We start from the raw sequence: 21,697 nt of genomic DNA, 5'->3' as shown, positions 1-21,697 counted from the left end.
TTGATTTATAACAAACCAGAGAACCTTAGTGTATGATACAAAAACAAAGAAAATGAAAGAATGAAACATGATAATAGTTCGGATCCAAAGCAATGTAGTAGTTCCTCATGAAAATAGACTGCAGAGCTCTATTCCAATAAATAATCTGGTCAAGTGTTAGGTAACAAGAAATATTTGCTCTGCCCCAATGGTTTAATGTGTCAATGCACCAGTCAGTGAGAAGGCCCCTGGTTACAACCCCAATTTGTACAGAGTTAACTGGTCTTAGGCAGGGCAGTAGTTAAGGTGAGGTTAGGGTTAGAGCCTCAGGACTTTTTGGCTAGGGAGGGAACAAATCAGCCAGAGCTCCCAATTCTCACCTAGTGATCCCAGCTAGAAAGCAACCGTATGTGAACGGGTTGGACTCAGCTGTGAATAGCTTGGGGACACTCACAGATTTAGGTTGATGGGTTTCAGACCTTGAGCAGCAGGTGGCATCACTACAGTGCATCCATGAGGCTGAGAGTTTCGTGGATAGCACGTTTCAGGAGGTGGTCACCCCGCAGGTTAAGAGAGTGCAGGCAGAGAGGGACTGGGTGACTGCCAGACAGACAAGGCAGGTAGTGCAGGAGTCCCCTGAGGGCATCTCACTCTCCAACCAGTATTCAGTTCTGGGTACTGGTGGAGGGGAGGGTTCCTCTGGGGAGTGCAGCCAGTGCCAAGACCAGAGCACCATGGCTGACTCAGCTGTATAGGGGGGAGGAGAATGGTCAAGAGAGCAATTGTGATAGGGGATTCTATAGTTAGGGGAACAGACAGGCGTTTCTGCGGCCACAAACGTGATTCTAGGATGATGTGTTGCCTCCCTGGTGCCAGGGTCATGGATGTCACTGAGCAGGACATTCTGAAGGGGGAGGGTGAACAGCCAGGGGTCGTGGTACATATCGGTACCAACGACATAGGTAAAAAGAGGGATGAGGTCCTGCAAGCAGAATATAAGGAGTTAGGAAATAAGTTAAAAAGCAGGACCTTAAGGGTAGTAATCTCAGGATTACTCCCAGCGCCACGTGCTAGCGAGTATAGGAGTAGGAGAATAGACCAGATGAATGCGTGACTGGAGGGTTGGTGCAGGAGGGAGGGATTTAGATTCCTGAGGAATTGGGACCGATTCTGGGGAAGGTGGGACCTGTACAAGCCAGACGTGTTGCACCTCAACAGATCCGGGACTAATATCCTCGCAGGGGGGTTTGCTACTCCTGTTGGAGAGGGTTTAAACTAGAGTGGTAGGGGGATGGGAACTTGAGCGGGGAGTCAGAAGAGAGTAAAGTTGAAAGCAGCAAGAGAGGGGAGGACCCAGGGGAAATTTACAATTCAAATCGTACAAATAGTTGTTCAAGAACAAGTGAAAGGGAAAAGCGTAGAGCAGCAGGAAGAGAGTATACTTTAGGCACTACAGATAAAGTAAAAACTAGAAGGTGTAAAGCAATTAACCCAGCATCAAAGCTGAAAGACAGGCTAGGGTGTGTGGCCTAATTAAGAGTTCTATATACAAACGCACGGAGTATAATGAACTACAGGCACAAATTCAAATTGGAGGGTATGACATGATAGCTATTACTGAGACATGGCTGCAGGATGGTCAGGATTGGGAACTATACATACCAGGTTATAAGGTCTACAGGAGAGATAGGGAAAATGGAAGAGGGGGAGGAGTAACCTTAGCGATTAGAGATGAAATCACTTCAATGATAAAGGAGGATATAACAAGAGGTAAACAGCCACCAGAGACCTTATGGGTTGAATTGATAAATAAGAAAGGATCTAAGACTATGGTGGGAGTTGTGTATAGGACCCCTGGCAGCAGCTCTGAAGTGCTAAATTGTATAAATGCAGAGATTAGACAAGCGTGTAAGAAAGGCATAGTGGTCTTAATGGGGGACTTTAACCTTCACATAGATTGGGAAAAGCAGACTAGCAACTGTCAGAAAGGTAGTGAATTTCTTGAGTGTGTCCGGGATAGTTTTCTACAGCAGTATGTCCTAGAGGCAGCAAGGGGGCAAGCCATACTAGATTTAGTAATGAGTAATGAACCAGATTTAGTTAACAGCTTAACTGTGCGTGAACATCTATCCAATAGCAATCATAACATGATCGAGTTCAAGGTAGTGTTTGAAAGGGAAAAAAGTGAATCAGCTGCTAAGATTCTAGACTTGGGTAAGGTCGACTTCAATGGGATGAGACAGAGACTGTCCACAGTAAACTGGGCAAATCTGTTAATGGGTAAAACGACTGATGATCAGTGGGCAATGTTTAAAGAAACATTTAACGTGATACAGAATCGGTTTATATCCCTGAGGTGCAAGAACTCTACTCGCCAAAAAAAACAGCCATGGACAACTAAAGAGGTAAGGGACAGTATAAGACATAAGGAAAGGGCATACAAAAAGGCAAAAAATGGCACAGATCCTGGCGAATGGGAAAGATACAAAGATCAACAAAGGGTCACAAAACAGATAGTAAGAGCTACAAAAAGAGAGTATGAAAAGAAACTTGCAAGGGATATCAAAACCAATACGAAGAACTTTTATAGTTATATTAGGAAAAAGAGGGTGGTCAGGAGCAGTGTTGGCCCCTTAAAAACTGAAAGTGGGGATATTGTCATTGGCAATGGGGAAATGGCGGACATGTCGAATAATTACGTTGCATCAGTATTTACAGTAGAAAAAGAGGATAACATGCCGGAAATCCCAAGAAAACTTATATTGAATCGGGGACAGGGACTCAATAAAATTAACATAAGTAAAACAACAGTAATGAGGAAAATAATAGCACTAAAGAGTGACAAATTCCCAGGACCAGATGGTTTCCATCCCAGGGTTTTAAAGGAAGTAGGTGAGCACATTGCAGATGCCCTAAATATAATCTTTCAAAGTTCTCTAGATTCAGGAACTGTCCCTCTAGATTGGAAAATTGCACATGTCACTCCGCTTTTTAAGAAAGGAGAGGGAAACCAGGGAATTATAAACTGGTTAGCCTAACATCTGTTGTGGGGAAAATGCTGGAGTCTATAATTAAGGATAGGGTGACTGAACACCTCAAAAATTTTCAGTTAATCAGAGAGAGCCAGCATGGATTTGTGAAAGGTAGGTCGTGCCTGACAAACCTGATTGAATTTTTTTTGAAGAGATGACTAAAGTAGTGCACAGGGGAATGTCAATGGATGTTATTTATATGGACTTCCAGAAGGCATTTGATAAAGTCCCACATAAGAGACTGTTAGCTAAGATAGAAGCCCATGGAATCGAGAGAAAAGTACAGACTTGGTTAGGAAGTTGGCTGAGCGAAAGGTGACAGAGAGTAGGGATAATGGGTAGGTACTCACATTGGCAGGATGTGACAAGTGGAGTCCCGCAGGGATCTGTCTTGGGGCCTCAACTATTCACAATATTTATTAACGACTTAGATGAAGGCATAGAAAGTCTCATATCTAATTTTGCCGATGACACAAAGATTGGTGGCATTGTAAGCAGTGTAGATGAAAACATAAAATTACAAAGTGATATTGATAGATTAGGTGAATGGGCAAAACTGTGGCAAATGGAATTCAATGTAGGCAAATGTGAGGTCACCCACTTCGGACCAAAAAAGGATAGAACAGGATACTTTCCAAATGGTAAAAAGTTAAAAACAATGGATGTCCAAAGGGACTTAGGGGTTCAGGTACATAGATCATTGAAGTGTCATGAACAGGTGCAGAAAATAATCAAGAAGGCTAATCGAATGCTGGCCTTTATATCTAGAGGACTAGAGTACAAGGGGGCAGAAGTTATGCTGCAGCTATACAAAACCCTGGTTAGACCGCACCTGGAATACTGTGAGCAGTTTTGGGCACCGCACCTTCGGAAGGACATATTGGTCTTGGAGGGAGTGCAGCGTAGGTTTACTAGAATGATACCTGGACTTCAAGGGTTAAGTTATGAGGAGAGATTACACAAATTGGGGTTGTATTCTCTCGAGTTTCGAAGGTTAAGGGATGATCTGATCAAAGTTTATAAGATATTAAGGGGAACGGATAGGGTGGATAGAGAGAAACTATTTCCGCTGGTTGTGGATTCTAGGACTCGGGGGCACAGTCTAAAAATTAGAGCCAGACCTTTCTGGAGTGAGATTAGAAAACACTTCTACACACAAAGGGTGGTAGAATTTTGGAACTCTCTTCCGCAAACAGCAATTGATGCTAGCTCAATTGCTAATTTTAAATCTGAGATAGATAGCTTTTTGGCAACCAAAGGTATTAAGGGATATGGGCCAAAGGCAGGTATATGGAGTTAGATCACAGATCAGCCATGATCTTATCAAATGGCGGAGCGGGCTCGAGGGGCTGAATGGCCTATTCCTATTCATATGTTCCTATGTTGACATATGAAGAATGACAATGTTTCAGAGGGATGCTGGTACCAATGGAACTGTATGTCAGGAAGAAATAAGAAATTAAAGTCAAGGATGAGAAAGGTTACTCGGTCTATCAAAGCTTACACTTCTAGTACACTTACTCAGGCAGCATCCAACTGTACAGTGAACACACCTAACATTTTTGACACTACTAACATGCCAAGCAGATTATTCAAAGCATTTATCACTCTTTGAATAAAGATGTTCTACCTAAATTTACTTTTCACTGTTTTAAATTTATGTCCTCCGGTCCTACATTCCTGACCTAACTTGACTTATTAATCTGGGTTTACTTTATCTGTACCAGTATTATTTTTGGTACCCCGATGAGACTTCCTCTATAACCTTCTCTCTATTCTGTAGAGCTTGTGCTCTCTAATTTTTTTCTCATAGCTCCTTATCCTACTTGGGATCATTCTTGATGCTCTTCTCTGCATCCTTTCCAATGCGTGTGCGTGTTTTTTTGTGGTGTTATGAGCAGAGCTGAATGCAATACACTATAAAAATGATCTAACTTTGTACAGTCTCAGCATAACTTCTGTAGAGCTCAGCTGTTCTGGCTATATATCCCAGCAAATTATTTGTTTTTTTTAATTGTTTCCTCACATTGCCGTTATCTAGACATTAAAAGTGATGTGTAATTCAATTGCATTCGTTATATTACTAAAGGAAAAATGGAAGAGCAAGAAAAAAGAGAAAAATTAAGCAACAGCCAACTGGAAGGAAAAAAGGGCGTAAACAAGAAAGAGGATAAACAGTAAAGTCTAAAGGGATTATATTAGGGAAAGATTGAATTGAATTAAGATCACCCAGTTATGTTGCAGGATTACATTGAAACACAACAACTTGCATTTATGTAGCACTTTTAATGTCACAATGATTCCCAGGTATCTTACAGAGGTGGGATAAAAATAGATAAGGATGTCAAACCCAGGGGAAGAGATTAGATCATCTGATTAAAAGCTTGGTAGAAAAGATAGATTTTTAGAAGGTTTGTAAAGGAAGAGAGAGAAGTTGAAAGGCATAGGGGTTTAGGTAAAGAGTTGCAGAGAGTCGGGCCGAGGCTGCTGAAGGCTCTGCCACCAATGGTACAGCAAAAGGAGGGGGATGCAAAAAAGACTAGAGTCAGAGGACCAAAAGACACAAGAGGCAATATAAGGCTGGAGAGTTGCAGAGGTAGGACCGAGTAAAACTATGAAAGGATTTGAAGAAGATGATTTTAAATTTGATCCACTGGAGAACAGGAAACCAGTGTAGGTGAGTGAGTGGAACTTAGTGCGGGACAAGATACAGACAGCTAAGTTTTTGACAAATTGGAGCTTATGGAGGCTGGAGGATGGGAGGCTGGCAAGTAAAGTGTTGGAGAAATTAAGCCTAGAAGTGGCAAAAGCATGGATAAGGGTTCCAATGGCAGAGGGGCTTAGATAGGGTCAGGAGGGAGGCAATGGTGCAGAGGTAGAAGTAAGCGATTTTGGTGGGAGAAAGGATGTGAGGTTTGATGCTCACCTTTGGGTTGAACAGGGTATCAAAGCTTTGAATGGTCTAGTTCAGCCTGAACAAGAGGCCAGGAGGGGGATGGAGTCAGTGGTAAGGCAGCCAAGTTTATGGTGGGCACATAAGATGATGGTTTTGATCTTGCTGATATTCAGCTAAAGAAAGTTTTGACACATCCATGAAGTCATGTTGGACAGGCAGTCTGACAGCATGAAGGTAGTCATGAGGCTGAGGGAAGAGGTCAAGAGCTGGGTATCATCTGTTTACATATGAAAGCTGATCCTGTGCCTGTGGATGGTGCTGCTAAGAGGCAGCGCATAACCAAGGATGAGGAGAGGCCAAGGATAGATCCTTGAGGAACTCCAGATATGATAATGTGGGAGGTGGGAAGAGTTGTCATTACCATTCAAAATACTCAGAGAAGCAACGCCTAAATTTGACTTTTACTAGATTGAACCTTTGTCCCATTGTCCTACTCTTACAATTTATTGTGAAGTAATTTTCTGGATTTACCTTTACCATTCTGTTTTATTATGTTATATACCTCAATAGGATCAGCTCTCAGACATTTCCTTTCTAAGCTGAAAAGCCCCATGTTTCTCTAGTCCTTTCTCATAACTCTGACTATAACATTGGGGAGCATCGTTGTGGGTGTTCTCTGCCCTGCCTTTGAATGTCTTTTCTGTGTCTCAGTGAACCAGAACCAGAACTAGAGACAGTACAGGAGATATGAACTGACCAGAGCACTATACAGTTTGAGCTTGACTTCCATTCTACTATGTAGTTCAACATTCTATTTGCTTTGTTGATTGTTGTTCTGCAGCAATTGGACAAACTAAAGCTCTTGGGTGTCTTTCAATTTCATACTTACTTTATGAATGGTGAAATAACTATGTGTCATCCATTTTCCCTTCTTATCTGCAGTACTTTACACTTGTCTACGCAAAATTTTATCTGCTATTGTTCTACCCACTGTTAATTATAGATAGACTTCAAACTCATGAGGAAACAATAAATAATACTTAAAAGCAATTTAGCACTGAAAGTGATTGCACTAAATGCAATATATCAGGGAAGTCCCACCTTTTGGAGCTGGGGGATGGATACACAGAGCACAACTAGTGAGTGGATTGTATGTGATTATGTAGAAATGTGAGCCTCTATACACAAAAAATGCCAAAATTTACATTCAGGAAATTCACGATGGCCATTGATTTTAGTGAGGACAGAGCTATGATAATTAACATAAGTACTGTTTCGGCGAGGGGAACAGTGCAACAGTGCAAATGGCCCAAGAAATTTTGGCATGGCATAAGTAATGGCATATGTCACTTACGCCATAATTTGGTGGAACATCTGCGCTAGAATAATGGCGTACGCCAAAGATGCACCATTACTATGGCATAGGTTTTCAGGAAATTCAAGGCCAACATTTTATTCATTGCTGATCCAAAACTTAGAAAGTCCTATTGAATCAAAATAGCATGAGAGTCAGAAAGTAGAAATATTTGTGTTTTTTTAAAAATTCTAACATATTTTACACTGGGCAGTCTGTTACCTATATGTGATTGTGTGTCTGAGTTACTATTACAGTAAATGAATTCTGTTTTAACACCAGAATGGACGTCGCTGGATAAATTACTTGTGACTGATGACAAGAAAAGTAATCTTCGAGTGACTTTTAGAGCCCAAAATCCACTTGCCCATCAACCTCTTAAGTTATGCTTTCTGATCCCCCTTAGTATTTTATTTTTCAGTAAATCACCACTGTCTGTCATTTAGCCTCTGTCTTAAGCTATTAGGTAATGTTTAACACTGTGTGCTATTGCCATGTAGTCATTTTACATTCTGATTGATACGTTGTATCACTTGATCACTTGATGTTATTCCAACTCTTGTCTAGTTCTTTAAATGGTGGAAACTTCGAAGTATCTGTTAGCTACTTTTTCTGCAAGGGTCACCATGGAAATAGTAATGGATTAATTGGATAGGCCAGACTTCAACATGAGCAACATGCATTTTCAATTTTTATTTCTTAAAGAAAAATCCTCAGAAATTTACAGGCTTCATTTTGGACTTTTCAAAAGTAGGTAAAAATCAAAAAAGAAATATAAAGGGCAAAAATTTGGTGGAAACTGTAGCAATACTGTATTATTGAAGTAAACAGTTCGTCTGACACTATATTCCTTCTCTGTGAATTCTCGGCCATTTTTCCCAGGGTGCTCTGGAGCTAGATTAAGTATCTGATTAGGAATTAGAATCGGCAGGAAGCAGCATTCAGAGCTGGAAAGGAGGCAAAGGATTTTTGGGAAGCCAGAATCTGCACCAAAGTTCAACCCAGATAGTACAATCAATAGAAAGAAAAGTTTCTATGGGAGGATAACAAGACACCAAAAATCATGAATAATTAGATAAAACTGAAAAGCCTGAGGTGAAAGAAAAATGGGAATGTTTTGGTGAAAATCAGTAAAGACTAACAACGAGGAGCTCTATAGGTATATTTCATATTAATAGTCTTGGCTCAAATGCAAAAAGAATATTATGTCAACATGAGCTAAAACTAAAACTGTGAATGCTGGAAATGTGAGATAAAAATAAAAATAGTGGCAATTCACAGCATGCCTTCAGCATCTGAAAAGACTAGGACACAGACTAATATTTCTGTTGGGGACAGTCACTGACATTTTCTGTCTTTATTTTGCAATTCCATTATGAAACGGGAGGGAGGTAGCATGAAGGACCCATCAGTAAATATACTTATGGAAATTATATCAGCTTATCTCTTTTGATAGTACCATTGGCTCAAGGCCAGAAGATTGTGAGTTTAAACCCTATCAATACTGAAATCATAATCTAGGCTGAGAGTCCAGTACAGTGCTATTGGAGTTGATTGCCTTTCAATTTAATGTTAAGCTGAGGTCCTATTCAACAACAGCTGCTTTGATATTCTTTTAATTCCGATTCCAGGAGACAGTGTCCAGAGTTTAGGCTATTAAATTCATTTTTCATAGCTTAGTGATAGACTTGTAGAACCAAATAAAGTTGGGTCTATAAGTCTTCCACTTTGTTAAATGGATTTAACAGCATAAATGCTGGGAGCAGGCTTCTCGATGCCAAGCCCCTGGAATTTTTTTTAAAGACCGTTCACCTTAAAGTGATCTTTAAGCTCATACTTCATAAGGATTTATAAGAGGAAAAGGCCATTAGGCCCAATTAATTTGTTCATTTTTTATAGATAGCCAATATCTACCTAACTTCTCACCAAATCTCTTAATCCTTTCTCTCTCCATTCGCGCTCCAAGTCCCAATCAAACTCGGAGTGAATTGCTCCCTAGTTCATATTGGTTTTGGAGGATTGATTCACTCTCAATGAAGGAGTCCATGGTACCAGTTGTAGCATCTATCATATTGATACCATGCAAGCTCTAGGCTTCACCATCTCCTCTACCTTGGACAAGCTGGGGGACCTAATGGATTGGGGCTTCAATCACCTCATGAGTCTCTTGCAATTTGTTCTCATGTAGATCAGTGAGAGTGCTGTGCCACAACCTTATGGGAATAGGAGTGGTGCAATGGGAGTGGCACAGGTTGCCCTTACTCACAAGGACAGTATGCCTGCTCCCCTGCCACCCCTTCAACCAATGCACACCTTGGTGCCAGCAAGCCAAATATGCCAGACTGCCCCGGCAGCTGCCAAGATGCTGCAGTCTGCAGCTGCGCCATCTCAGGCCCAAGCTCCTAGAGGTTGTCAACCGCAACCATCTCAATAGCCATCATCTGAGCCATGGCAGACTTCTACCTCCCATGCTGGGGAAACATTTTGTAGGAACACTAGATTAGCTAAGAGAACATGTAAGATATTACAAAATGTTTTCCAAAATCTTTTTGTTCAGAGTGTGTTCTGGGAGTATCTGGTGATCTTGCAATTTTAGTTAAACAGTAATAAGAATGTTGGTCTTTGGGCAGATGCAATTCATTGGAGGGTGGAAATGAAAGAAAGACTTGCATTTATATAGTGCCTTTCCCGACCTCGAGACGTCCCAAAGCGCTTCACAGCCAATGAACTGCTTTTTTGAAGTGTAGTCTCTGTTGTAATGTAGGCAACACAACAGCTAATTTGCACACAGCAAGGCCCCATAAACAGCAATGAGATAATGACCAGATAATCTGTTCTAGATGTTGGTTGTGGGATAAACGTTTGCCAGGATACCAGGGAGAACTGCCCTGCTCTTCTTCAAATAGTGCCATGGGATCTTATATATCTACCTGAGAGGGCATACAGGGCCTCGGTTTAATGTCTCATCCAAAAGATAGCCCCTCCAACAGTGCAGCACTGCCTCAGTACTGCACTGAAGTAACAGCCTAGATTTTGCACTCAAGTCTCTGGAGTGGGACTTGGACCAAAAACCTTCTAACTCAGAGGTGAGTGTACTACCACTGATCCACGGCTGACAGCAGAATTGGAAAAGATGCTTGACATAATTGTTAATGCAGTGGAGCAGAGATTGTTCAGGTGAAGTGCTCTTATTGGGCTGCTGTCAAAGTTTTGGAGCTTTCCCACTTCCTTGACATCCTCAGTGTCATCTTTCTCGTCATACTCAGTCCTCCTCCACTGGTGGCTCCGATATTGTCCCCATTGCAGAGCGCAGTTATGCAGCATATAGCAGACCACTACAATACAGGACACTTTTTAAAAAATATATATACACTGACGTATGTATATATAACCTCAAGAGGTGCCAAATATATAGGAAGCATTTATGCTAATTAAAGTAAGTCACACTTGTAAAGAGTGTAAACTTATCTCTTCTCAAGTTCCAAATGAAGTTTACATCTTGGAGGCCTTGGCTCCAACAACTCTAAAGACCAAGCAGAGTATCAGTTAACTTTTTCTGAAAGCCACAATCATGAGCAGTGACTTGTTCGAGAGCCACTCTTTTCGACCTATCATAAAAGCAATTTTATGCGATTAATATTTTTTTCCTCCTCTTTCTTTTTTCTTTTCCTCTCTCTCTCTCTCTTTTGCTCTCTCTTTTTCTCTCTCTCTCTCTTCTCTTTTCCCTCATCTGCTCCACCGCCCCCCCCCCACCCACCAAGAATCCCAGCTCCTGCAACATCCCAAGGTTGGGCAGTTGTCAGAAGCCAACAAATACTGAACCGGTAGGTGTACTGAGAACTACAGAAAAATGGTTCTTTACATGCCAATTTCTCCCCTTGCCTCCTGAAAGTGTTGACTTATTCCTGGGTACAGTTCCAAGAGTACAGCTCACTCTGCAGTAACTAATCCAACTGACCATTATCCCTGTGCAAGTTTTGATAGAAGTGTCAGCAGGCCATTTGACCATCACAGGTAAGCCCAGTCCTGATGGCCACACAGTCCAGGAGGTGTCACTGGAAAGCAATCAAGAATAGGAACCCTCCCTAACCTAGGGACATTGAACTGAATTCTCACTTCTATTGCCACCCCAACTGAGATCAAATAACTTAGCACAGACCAAGGATGCAACCTGCATGACTCAGGGATCCACTGGACAAACTGACTGAGCCATTGAAAGGAAAGTGGAACTCTTTATGAAGATGCAATTAAAATTTATTCCAGCTTCAAAAACCCCACTAACTGCTACCATGTTGGCCTCAAGTGTAAATTCACACCTCAGTAAACATTGCATTTGATGTACCATGGGGCTGTTAAAAGGTGTTCTTGGTGTCAATCAATCTAAGTGTTAAAATGTAGCTTTTTTGAGCAGGCAGCATTAGATTAACACTATTTAAAATGAAACATAAAATTGAAATAATGAGCTATTCAAAGACCGTTTATTAAATTAAAATAACAAAATATAGATTTCTAACTTCAGCTTCAATGCAATACAAACACATTGACCTATTTCCATGCTCGCCTCATGGACGTCTGAACAGTAAATTGTCTCGCAAATTCTTTCAGCATGGGGGCCCACTGGATCTTTAAGAAAATACAGCAGAGGAGAGAATGAAACCTTCCCAGCGACAGGGTGACGGGAGCAAGTCTCTAAGCATTTCCTGTCAACAGAGTCAAAGAAAGAAGCGGAGTTTCCTGCCAACATTTAAAGGAACAGGTCCACAAACACAGTGAGAGAGAGAGGAAGGTAAAATTATTTATTTGTTTCAACTGTAGAAATGAAATGTAGGTACATCAAGGCACAGTACTGAACTCTTCGAATAACTTCTTCCCAATTTTCTTTCTTTTTTCTCTCCTCTCTGAACGGCACTGACTTGCACTGGAGTTTTAGCTCCACGGGCAGCAGCAGTTCTTTGGTGCCTCCCCTAAGTGGCCATTCTTCATGTGTGAGTCTAGACAGTAAACATTGGCTATAGGAACATGGGCTGTATCATGGATGAGCTCGATCCTATCCTTACTTGATGCCCTTACACGCGCATGTTCAAGCAAGGGATTATCAGGAGTGCGAATCTTGGCAGATCTCCACTTCCCTAAACGTGTTGCAGAAGCCAATTGTAGCATTTCAATTGTTACGCCAGCTGAGATCAGGACAGAACAGGAATCAATTCTGGTCAATATGGTTCAGCTATTCACTACCTTAGCCACCTAAGCCGTTGGTGCAGCATGCAGATTAATTTTTAAAAATGCTTCAAATTTTGTACATTACTGTTCACCCTCCATCTCTGGCTCCTCCCCCTCTGGCTGTCCTCTCCCTCCTCCAAGCCCTCCACCTCCCCCCTACCCACCCCACCACCCCCCCCCCCCACCCCCGCACCATGCCATGTGAATTCTCCTGGCAAAGGAGGGGGTTTCAAAGCCTCTACTATTCTTGAACTAGGGACAGCTAGAGAGTGGCAAAGTGGAGAGACTTTCCAATTTGTGCCCCTTCCCTGACTCCCCTTCTCAGGTCCAAACATATCACTCCTGCTGGGCACCTAGTAAAGATGTGCAACTCATTGTGTGATCAACTACAAGACAGAGCTCTAACCTTCCTATTTCCTGTCACACTGTGTTACAGTGGTGATACATTGAATGACTAGGATGCCATTCCTCAAATTTTAATGCTGTGGTCGTTAAATACGTCAACTCATGGAGCACTGAGACAAAAAATTTGATTCCCAGTTTGTGATGAATTCATTGATTTCAGCCAGTCAGCAGCTGGGATGCCACAATTGGCCTCTGTGCCCTGGACAAGGGAGGGGAAAAAAATCAACCAGAATTGCCATGTCTGATTTCCGAACAGTGACTCCACAAGGAAAGTATGCATGTGGGCATGTTAGATGAGAATGGGATTGGGCTTGGCTCTGATGCTCCCATGGTCTGATATTTTTCCCCATCCCAGCTCAGAGGCACTGAGGCCAACTGCAGAACCCCAACTGCTTTCGCAGCTGAGATCAGCTAACCCAGCACAGACCGGAAATTGAAATTTGGACTTTCTAGTCTATTTAGTTGAATGCTACCATGAATGGAACCTCTGCCCACTAGGCTTTCAAGGGAGCTCTGTAGTGTTAAATTGTTAATAAATTACCTTTTTTTAATGATTTTATTTTTACACAGTGCTGGGACTGATGATGCAAGTGGTATCATTACCCATTGTATAAAAACACGTAACATCAAAAGAACTTATCAAACACATTTCAATACTCCTTTAAAATACAGCACAGTGACCTGGCAGCATTTTGACATTGCTAATGTGTCATCAGTAGCAGCCACACGATAATCTCATCACTGCCACCCATCAATGTAGAGAAGGCAAACTACATTCCCCAAAGGCATCCAGGACCTGAATTTTTATGGGTCCTGAGAGCTGCTGTTTGAGACAGTGCAAAATGTAAGCCTCCATCCCACTGGCACAATGCAATGCAAAATGAGTTTCCACATCAGTGCCCCTCTCCTGAGCCCTAAACCACAAAATAAAAAAGCTTAACTGTGTTCTGACCCATTGTACCACCCTGTACTTCTACAGAAGGAAAGGCATTTTTAAATAAAATGATTCATCCCAGCTGGGCCTCACAACTTACCCTAGAATTCAGTGTTATTACAATGAAACCATTTGTCCCTCCCTTGGCACAAAACTGAGAAAACAGTGATTTGGTGAAATTTGATTTAAAACCTACAGTATTTTACCAAACATTTTCCAGACACAAAAATCAGATCCAACACATTAGTAAAAAGATGACATTGACATATTTCCAGCACTGGTCATTGTTAACTCATTCATTATGCACCAGCATCGGGCTGGTACTTGATACGGCCTCTACCCACACTGAGCAATTCCAATAATAGTGTCTGTATCCACTCAATTTTGCTGAAATAATGATAGCATTTGGCACCTTCTTTAGGCCTGGGACTGAAGTGTCAGCTACAGCTATAGCCACACCACATTATATTTTATTGGCATTGTTCGATTTATTTAGTTTGTAGCATTGTTGCCTCTGGGTCAAATGGTTGTGAGTCAATTCTTCGTTCCAGGATTAAATCTCTAGTGAAGTTGCAGCGGTGGAGCAGGAGCAGCTTCGAGGAAACTCTAGCCAATAATCTACGCTGTCACTCCACTGCTGTACATTATTGGAGGTACCATCCTTTCTATGAAACATTAAACTATGGCTGCATCTGGTAGTTCAGACTAAAGATTTCATGACACTAATTGAAGAAGATCAGGGAATTCTGCCAGTGCCCTAGCTAACATTACTCCCTCAACCAACACCACTCTTAAACTGGACATTCATCTGACTGGTGTTTGTGAGATCTGGTGTGCAAATGGCTATTGTGTTTGCCTGCATAACAGTTGCTAAACTTAGGTCATTTTTGTTCTTTCTTTATCGGGGAACCCCTCTCATACTCTGATCAAAACACAAGAGAAAGCTTGTGTCCTGATAGGTGATTTCCTATTTTATCCCTAGCCTCCAACCTTATCTCTCCATCACAACCTTTCTTGCTATTTTATCAACACTACTATGGTCCCCTGAACTTTTCTCTCTTGTTCCTTCTAAACTGCAAATATGCCACTACAGATGCTCTTCCTCCTCCTGGTATCTTCAATGTGTTGAATTCAAGACTTCTCACGCTCTCTTACTCACACTCATTCTTTCCAAAAACCTCAAAACCTTGGAATTCTTTACCTCCTTCAGTCTACAGGCTTTTTAAACCCAAGCTTGGATCATTTAATCACTACTTTTTAGATTTACCTCATCTCTTTTCAGCCCTTTCAATCATTCAGCATTTTGGGCCTCAGTCCTTCACCCAGGCTTTTCAAAAAAAAAATCTCCTGTTGCAGCATGTACTATCAAGGAGACAATTAATTTCCAAGTCCATTGTCAGCACTTTGTGTAAATAAATAAGTAAATCCCTTTATCAACAATCATTGTTGAAATACTCAATATTTTATTAACTAGAAAATACTGAAGCCCTGGCAAAGGTCAGGGAATATGCTTTCAAACATAGTTATCTAAACACAGCTAACATCATTGACATTTTAACTGCAGATGCAACTTAACTGTAAAATTATAAGATAAATATTGGATTTGGTACAACCTTACATATTAGATTTGGCCCATATTTTATTACATTTCCCAACATGAAATTGCAATGTTAATTTCAGCAATGTCCCCATGACCTTTTTAAAATGTTTTTTCCATTTCTGCAATCTCTGAAAGTGTTAACCTTTTATGAGCAAAGTTGGAGCACTATTCCCAAATGTAGGCTGATAACTACATGAAGGTTTTTTTGTAGAAATCATATACTCAATAAGAGTGCAGCAAGCCAAATTTTTTTTACAAGTGTACAGCAAGTTGGCCACTTCATCTTAGTTGTTATTGATGAGCAAGGAGTTTAACTGTGTTGGTACAAAGCTTCCATTACACAGCACTCAAGCTCTGAACTTGGAACTGCGAATAAACTTATAGTCATATCTATTTTTGTGCTTATCAAGATGAAAGATTTTACTACAGGGAAATGGAACACTTTTTCCTACATAATGAAGGTCACTGCACTCACTGCATGAAATGCTTTGCGATGTTTTGACAATGTGATAAGATGCTGTATGAATCCAAGATGTTCTTGCTTCTTTCTTTCCACTTTCGGCATCCAGTGCCAGCATCAAACAGTTTCTCTAGGTCTACCACAGTTAGGTGTAGACTAAAGCTGCCTTTACTCTGTCCAGGGATGTGCCTTAGCCGCAACCTCAGAGGAATGCCCCTTCTGTAACGTTTTTCCATTTCTGACTTGAACTAGTCTGTGGCAGCTCTGTGAGGTTACTAATATAATGTTTTTTTTGATGTGGTACCATATCCACTGGAAATTGAATTGACACTGCTGAAACATAATTCACTTACGATACCTATAGCAGATGAGGGGCAAAGAAAGACCTTTCATTTCATCATTTGGGCTAGATTTGAACTCAGGTCCCAGAAGATGAAAAGCCATTATTTAATTTACTGTGCATCTTTGAATTCACACCTCAGTTGCATTGATATTTTGTATCATAAAAATATTTGACACATGACAATCTCTTTCTGTATTAAGTACATGACAGCATTTTCACACTGTTTAAAAGGCCATTAAGGACAAATGTTTCAGTTATGTGACTGGTTCATAAAGTAATACTACTGCTGTATATTTTCAAAATTCTCATCATGCTTATTTAAGCTAACGCTTCAGTGTAGTACTGAGGGAATGCTGCTGTGTTAAAGTGCCATCCTGTGAATGAGGTGTAAATTGAGGCCCTATTTGCTTGTTTAGATGGAAGATCCTATAGCACTATTTGAAGAAGAACAAGGAATTCTTCCAGTGTCCTGACCAATATTTCTCCTTCAACCAACACCAGCAAAAAAACCTGGTCATTCTTCTCAATGCTATGTGATCGTGTTGTTGCAGAACGGTTGCTATGTTTGCCCACATAACAGCGGTCACTGATCTCCAAAAACAATTCACTTGAGACATTTTAACATAAGGCACTGAACAAATGCTGTTATTATTAGTATTTAGCATATTTGTGCTAATGCGGTGTAGGAAAAGTTATCCTTAGGCTAGTACTTTTAATATAATGCCAATACAGTTGTATGATTTTTTCCTTTTCCCACCAATTCCGTCTTTCTAATGAGATGTTAAATCAAGGCCCTGTCCACCTGCTCAGGTGGGAGTCAAAGATTCCATGACAGTATTCGAAGAAGAACAGAGGAATTCTTCTGGTGTCCTGACCTACATTTATCCCTCAACCAAAACCTCTGAAATAGATTATATAGGCATCTATCTCATTGTTATTTGTGGGACCTTACTATGTGCAATTTGGCTGCTATGTTTGTCTACATTACAACAATGACTACATTTGAAAAGTAATTCATTGGATGTGAAGCACTTTGGGACATACTAAAGACATGAAAGATGCTATATAAATGGAAATTCTATGTTTCTTTCAATTATCTGCCCTCCTTTCATGCAAGCACTAACTTATTGCTGGGTATACTCACCAGGCACCCTTCAGCACCCCATCCAAGTGGCAATCCTTCATGTGTAAGTCCAGACAGTCAACAGACCATTCATTCTTAGGATGCATTATCACTAAACTTGACCCTATCATCATTCGACTTCCACACGCTGGATAATGATCTGGAATGAGATTTTAGGTTCCCTAACCCAGGGGTGCTAAAGCTAATTCCAGTGCCCCTACCACTTCCATGACTCGGCACAGACATAGGGTCAAACCTGGGATCTTCCTGGTCTGCATACCACAGCTGCTTTAACTAGTTGAGTCACTGGGGAAGTCTGTGTGATACTCGTAATTCATCATCTCAAAATGTTTCCACTATCAAGGACAGACATTCAAGCTAGTATTAAATAGCTCGAGATGCTCTCATAGACAAATCTCAAGTTTGAAAGGGACAAAACCTATTAAATAGTTGTACTGCTGGGCATTTTTTCCATATTTCAAGTGAACATAGTACAAAGATTTCACACCTACCATTCCGCTTTGCTGAAACCCTAGCAGCAGCGCTGTTCATTCTCCTAATATTCAGAATTGGAGCACCAAATGCTTTTCTACATAGTGGAGACCAGAAGTCCCAGGGAGGCAGAAAAAAAGGAGTAACAAGTCAAATAGTGATTGTGGTCCTTAGTGGGTTTAGGAATTTCCATAAATCGCCCACCTCACAATGGTAATCTAGAACAGGATACGTACGAGAGTGCAGCAACACTCTCTGTGTGATAATTGTATGTGTGGACACCCACATTCAGATCTAAATACAAGCTGGCTGTTCCAGGTTTGAATTTGTGTATTTATGTCATTTAACCAATTTTGATTAAATACAACACTTTCTTTCCTAATTTCACACTCTAACCATTCCAAAAGCTCAGAGATCAATTCTATGTTCAGAAATAAATGCAAAACTGATACTGCAACATGAAAATAAATGGCACCATAATCAAACAGGCTATAAACAAATGATGCTGTCGCACTGGTGTTAACGATGTTACAACCTGAATTCAAAATTTAGGCTGTGTCCTCTTTTGGCCACAGAGCCCAATGCCACCAATACAATACAAGGGCCCCCATCCCCCCAGGAGGAGGGCACGAATAATAAAGTACAGACACCCTCTACAACTAAAAACCTGTGCTAATGGGTTCAAATTATGATTTGGTCAACTTTGCCATTTAAACAGTTGATGTTCTGCAATGGCCACTAGCTTTGGAAGATTTTAGATGAATCGGTGGCTACTGCTTGATTGTACTCCATGGTCAACCGGGCATATACTAGAGTTTGAAATATAGGCAAGCAGTTTGAGAGTGCCTCCCTGCTAATCTTTAGCATCCTGGATCTGTGGATGGTTGCTTGTGCCAAGCTCAGGAGCAAACACACCTGGAGTATCTCCAATCTGCTTACCCCATGCACCAGGTAACAAAAATAAAGAGTGAGAAAAAACATGCATTCATATAGTGCCTTTAATATCCTCAGGACATCCCGAAGCACTTTACACCCAATTATTTTTTTTTTGAAGTGGAGTCACTATTGTTTTTAGGCAAACACAGCACTCAATTTGTGCACAGCATGATTCCACAAACAGCAATGAGATTAATGACCAGAAAATCAGTTCTTGATGGTGTTGGTTGAGGGTTAAATGTTGACCAGGACCAGGAGAAATCCCCTACTCTTCTTTAAATAGTGTCACGGGATCTTTTACATCTACCTGAGAGGACAGTTTAACATGTCATCCGAAACACAATGCTGTATCAGATTATGTGCTTAAATCCTGTAGTGGGCCTTGAACCCATCAACTACTGACTCAGAGGTAAGAGCCAAGGCTGACACTCAGTATGGGGAAGAAGTGAACCCAAAAATTGTGAAGCAGCCCCTTCAGGTAGTGAAAGAGGGGCTACAACCTATGGCACAGTATGTAAATATGGAACACAGTTTAATGCTGGCTGCAGAATGGATATATGGCCAGGAGATCTGTAAAATGGCTCTGGTAATGATTGGAGACCACTACATGGTGCACCACTCTCCACACAAGGTTCCCAGTAGTACTGGGAAAGATCCCTGAATACAGAGCCTAACTGGGGTTGCTTCTCCACACCAGATGGTAATGTTATTTGTCGGGTGTATCCTGAAGATGAGGAAGTGGAAAATGAGCGGCAACAACGAATACAGGAAATCCCTCCGTACAGAGTGGAATGGCACAGAGGAAGTTTGCAAGAGTCAGATCAAGTAGTGAGACAGACGAGCTTGACAGGGTTTTCGAGGCCTTGCACTGATGAGCAGCTCTACCCAAATGGGTGTAAGATTGGACAGAACCGATGCACACCGTGAACCTTTGTCAAAGCTATATACAGAAGAGGTGGTTTATAAGATTGGATGGATCAGTCACACTAACAAGACAGTCAATAAGTCACCAATGGGTTAATCTCACTAATTGGGTAGTTTATAAATTATCAGTCACACAAATAGAGGCAGTCAGTAAGTTTTCACTGGATTAGGCATTTTAGCGGTTTACTAGTTATCAATCGGTTAATCACACTAACAGGTAGTCTATAAGTTATCGATAGGTTCATCACACTAGAAATAGACAATAAAACATACATTTTTACCATTTGCTCTCTTTGTAACCTCTGTATTAAAAAATTAAATCTGATATTTTCAATTGTTAGAATTGAATAAAAACAAAAGTGCAGTTAAAAATATTAGAAAACAGAATATTCTCTGCATCTCAGTTACCAGTGATTGTTACTGTGATAGAGAATCTCTCCCGATGGCTGGCAGTCTTCTCTGGATCTATGATTTACTGTATTTATAGCATGTTATTTATATTATAAAGAACTTTCCGTGGGAAAATCTAAAAATATAAAGGGAAAATTCTTCATAATGCTTCAAACTTTAGCTTGATTCCTGATGTAAAACTACCTTAAAATGTGAACTTTTAAAAAATTTACCTCTGTGGTTGGGAATTATCTTTTCAAACCAACCTTTTCTGTCTCTGGTGTTTTAAACATTCGACTTCCACTTTCTGCTTTTTGTTTCCTCTGGACTCCGTTATTCTGCTGGGGAGTCATGATGCTGACTCGATCCTTCACTGCACATGTTTCTTGCTTCCCATGTCCAACAGGAGGAATGATTTGTGTACAGTATTTGCTCTTGCAATCTGCATAAATCCCCTGATAATGATCTGACTGGACTTGCTGTTTGATCTCTGATGAGAGTTGCACAGTTTTTCTTTCCACTGAGCTGGGACAGAGTCCTATTCTGATCCATGGGCTGTTCCTCCTCACTGACTAAATAAGGTCATCCTCATCTAGCTGTGCTTCATTCTACTGTAACCCTTTAGTGCTGAGGGCACAGCAGTCTGATTTACTAGCTCATATCCTAACTTTAAAAGAGGACGCTCTGAAAAATGGTTCTTTTCTAATTCGCAATATTCACCAGCTTAGCCCTTTGTATTTTTAATAATAACATTAATATTAAATTAACTAATACACCAGTTGGTATGTAATTCTGATCACAGTCTAAGAATATCTGCCACTGGCAGTGTTAACTTATTGATACTAGTTCTCTGATAGCTCAATGACTCCCAGGTTCAATCCCCAATCTGTGCTGATTTATCCGATCTCAGAAGAGGTAGCAAAAGGAGTGCAAGAGGAAACATTCAGCTAGGCTTCTGATCATAATTCAGTGACGACTTTGTGTATGAAGACATTGGGTGAGGTCAAGTTATGCCCTACATGGTTGAATAGCCTGCTGACACTCTAGCGACAATTTTAACCTTACCTGCTCGGTGGAAACCAGGCGGGTGGGCAGTTAAAATGGGTCAGGTGACATACTCGCTGACGTCAGTAACGATCCCGCTGTCTGGAATTTTAACCTACTCCTTTGACTAGGCAGCAAGGACACCCGCCAGAAGTCAGAGGGGTCTTCTTTAAATATGCAGATCGGGGTCTGATAACATCATTTGAACTGGTGACCTGTGCGGGAAACCGTTATGGCGGGAAGAGGCTACAGAGCCAGAAGATGTCCAAACAGGTATGTTTTTTTACCTTGCTTGTGGCCAGGAGGAGCAGGAGTGCTCCCGAAACCTCCTCCCCACGATTTACCTTGCTATCGGAGACCATTCCTTCAATGCCAGCTGCAGCCTCCTGCTGCCCGAAGTTCCACTCTTGCCCTCAAGCCAGCTGCCGCTTCTCATCCATTTTGTCCAGGCAGCTGACCAGCATGCAGACGAGGCCTTGGGGTTAAAATCACCCGGGCCTCAGGCTGCTGAGGTTTGGGGGGTGGGGGGGGGGGGATTGGCCCCAGCTTTGACCCCTGCCTGCCT

General features: G+C 41.2%; 1 protein-coding gene across 2 annotated transcripts in view; it reads right to left on the bottom strand.

The window, feature by feature from the left end:
• The window catches only part of arhgap20b (Rho GTPase activating protein 20b), a 103,257-nt gene extending 82,616 nt beyond the window's left edge, over window positions 1–20,641 (bottom strand). The window contains exon 1 of one of the 2 annotated variants that reach the window (XM_067997108.1): window positions 20,355–20,641. In XM_067997108.1, coding sequence (XP_067853209.1) covers window positions 20,355–20,441 — 87 coding nt within the window. In that variant the 5' untranslated portion in view covers window positions 20,442–20,641. Of the gene's footprint in view, window positions 1–20,321 lie in introns of both variants that reach the window. The other variant, XM_067997109.1, reaches the window with a different exon arrangement.
• Between the last annotated feature and the right edge of the window lie 1,056 nt (window positions 20,642–21,697).

Source organism: Heptranchias perlo, chromosome 15, assembly GCF_035084215.1.
Source record: "Heptranchias perlo isolate sHepPer1 chromosome 15, sHepPer1.hap1, whole genome shotgun sequence".
Taxonomy (NCBI): Eukaryota; Metazoa; Chordata; class Chondrichthyes; order Hexanchiformes; family Hexanchidae; genus Heptranchias; species Heptranchias perlo.
Note: the sequence above shows the minus strand (reverse complement) of the source record. Positions and strands in the feature narration are given on the sequence as shown.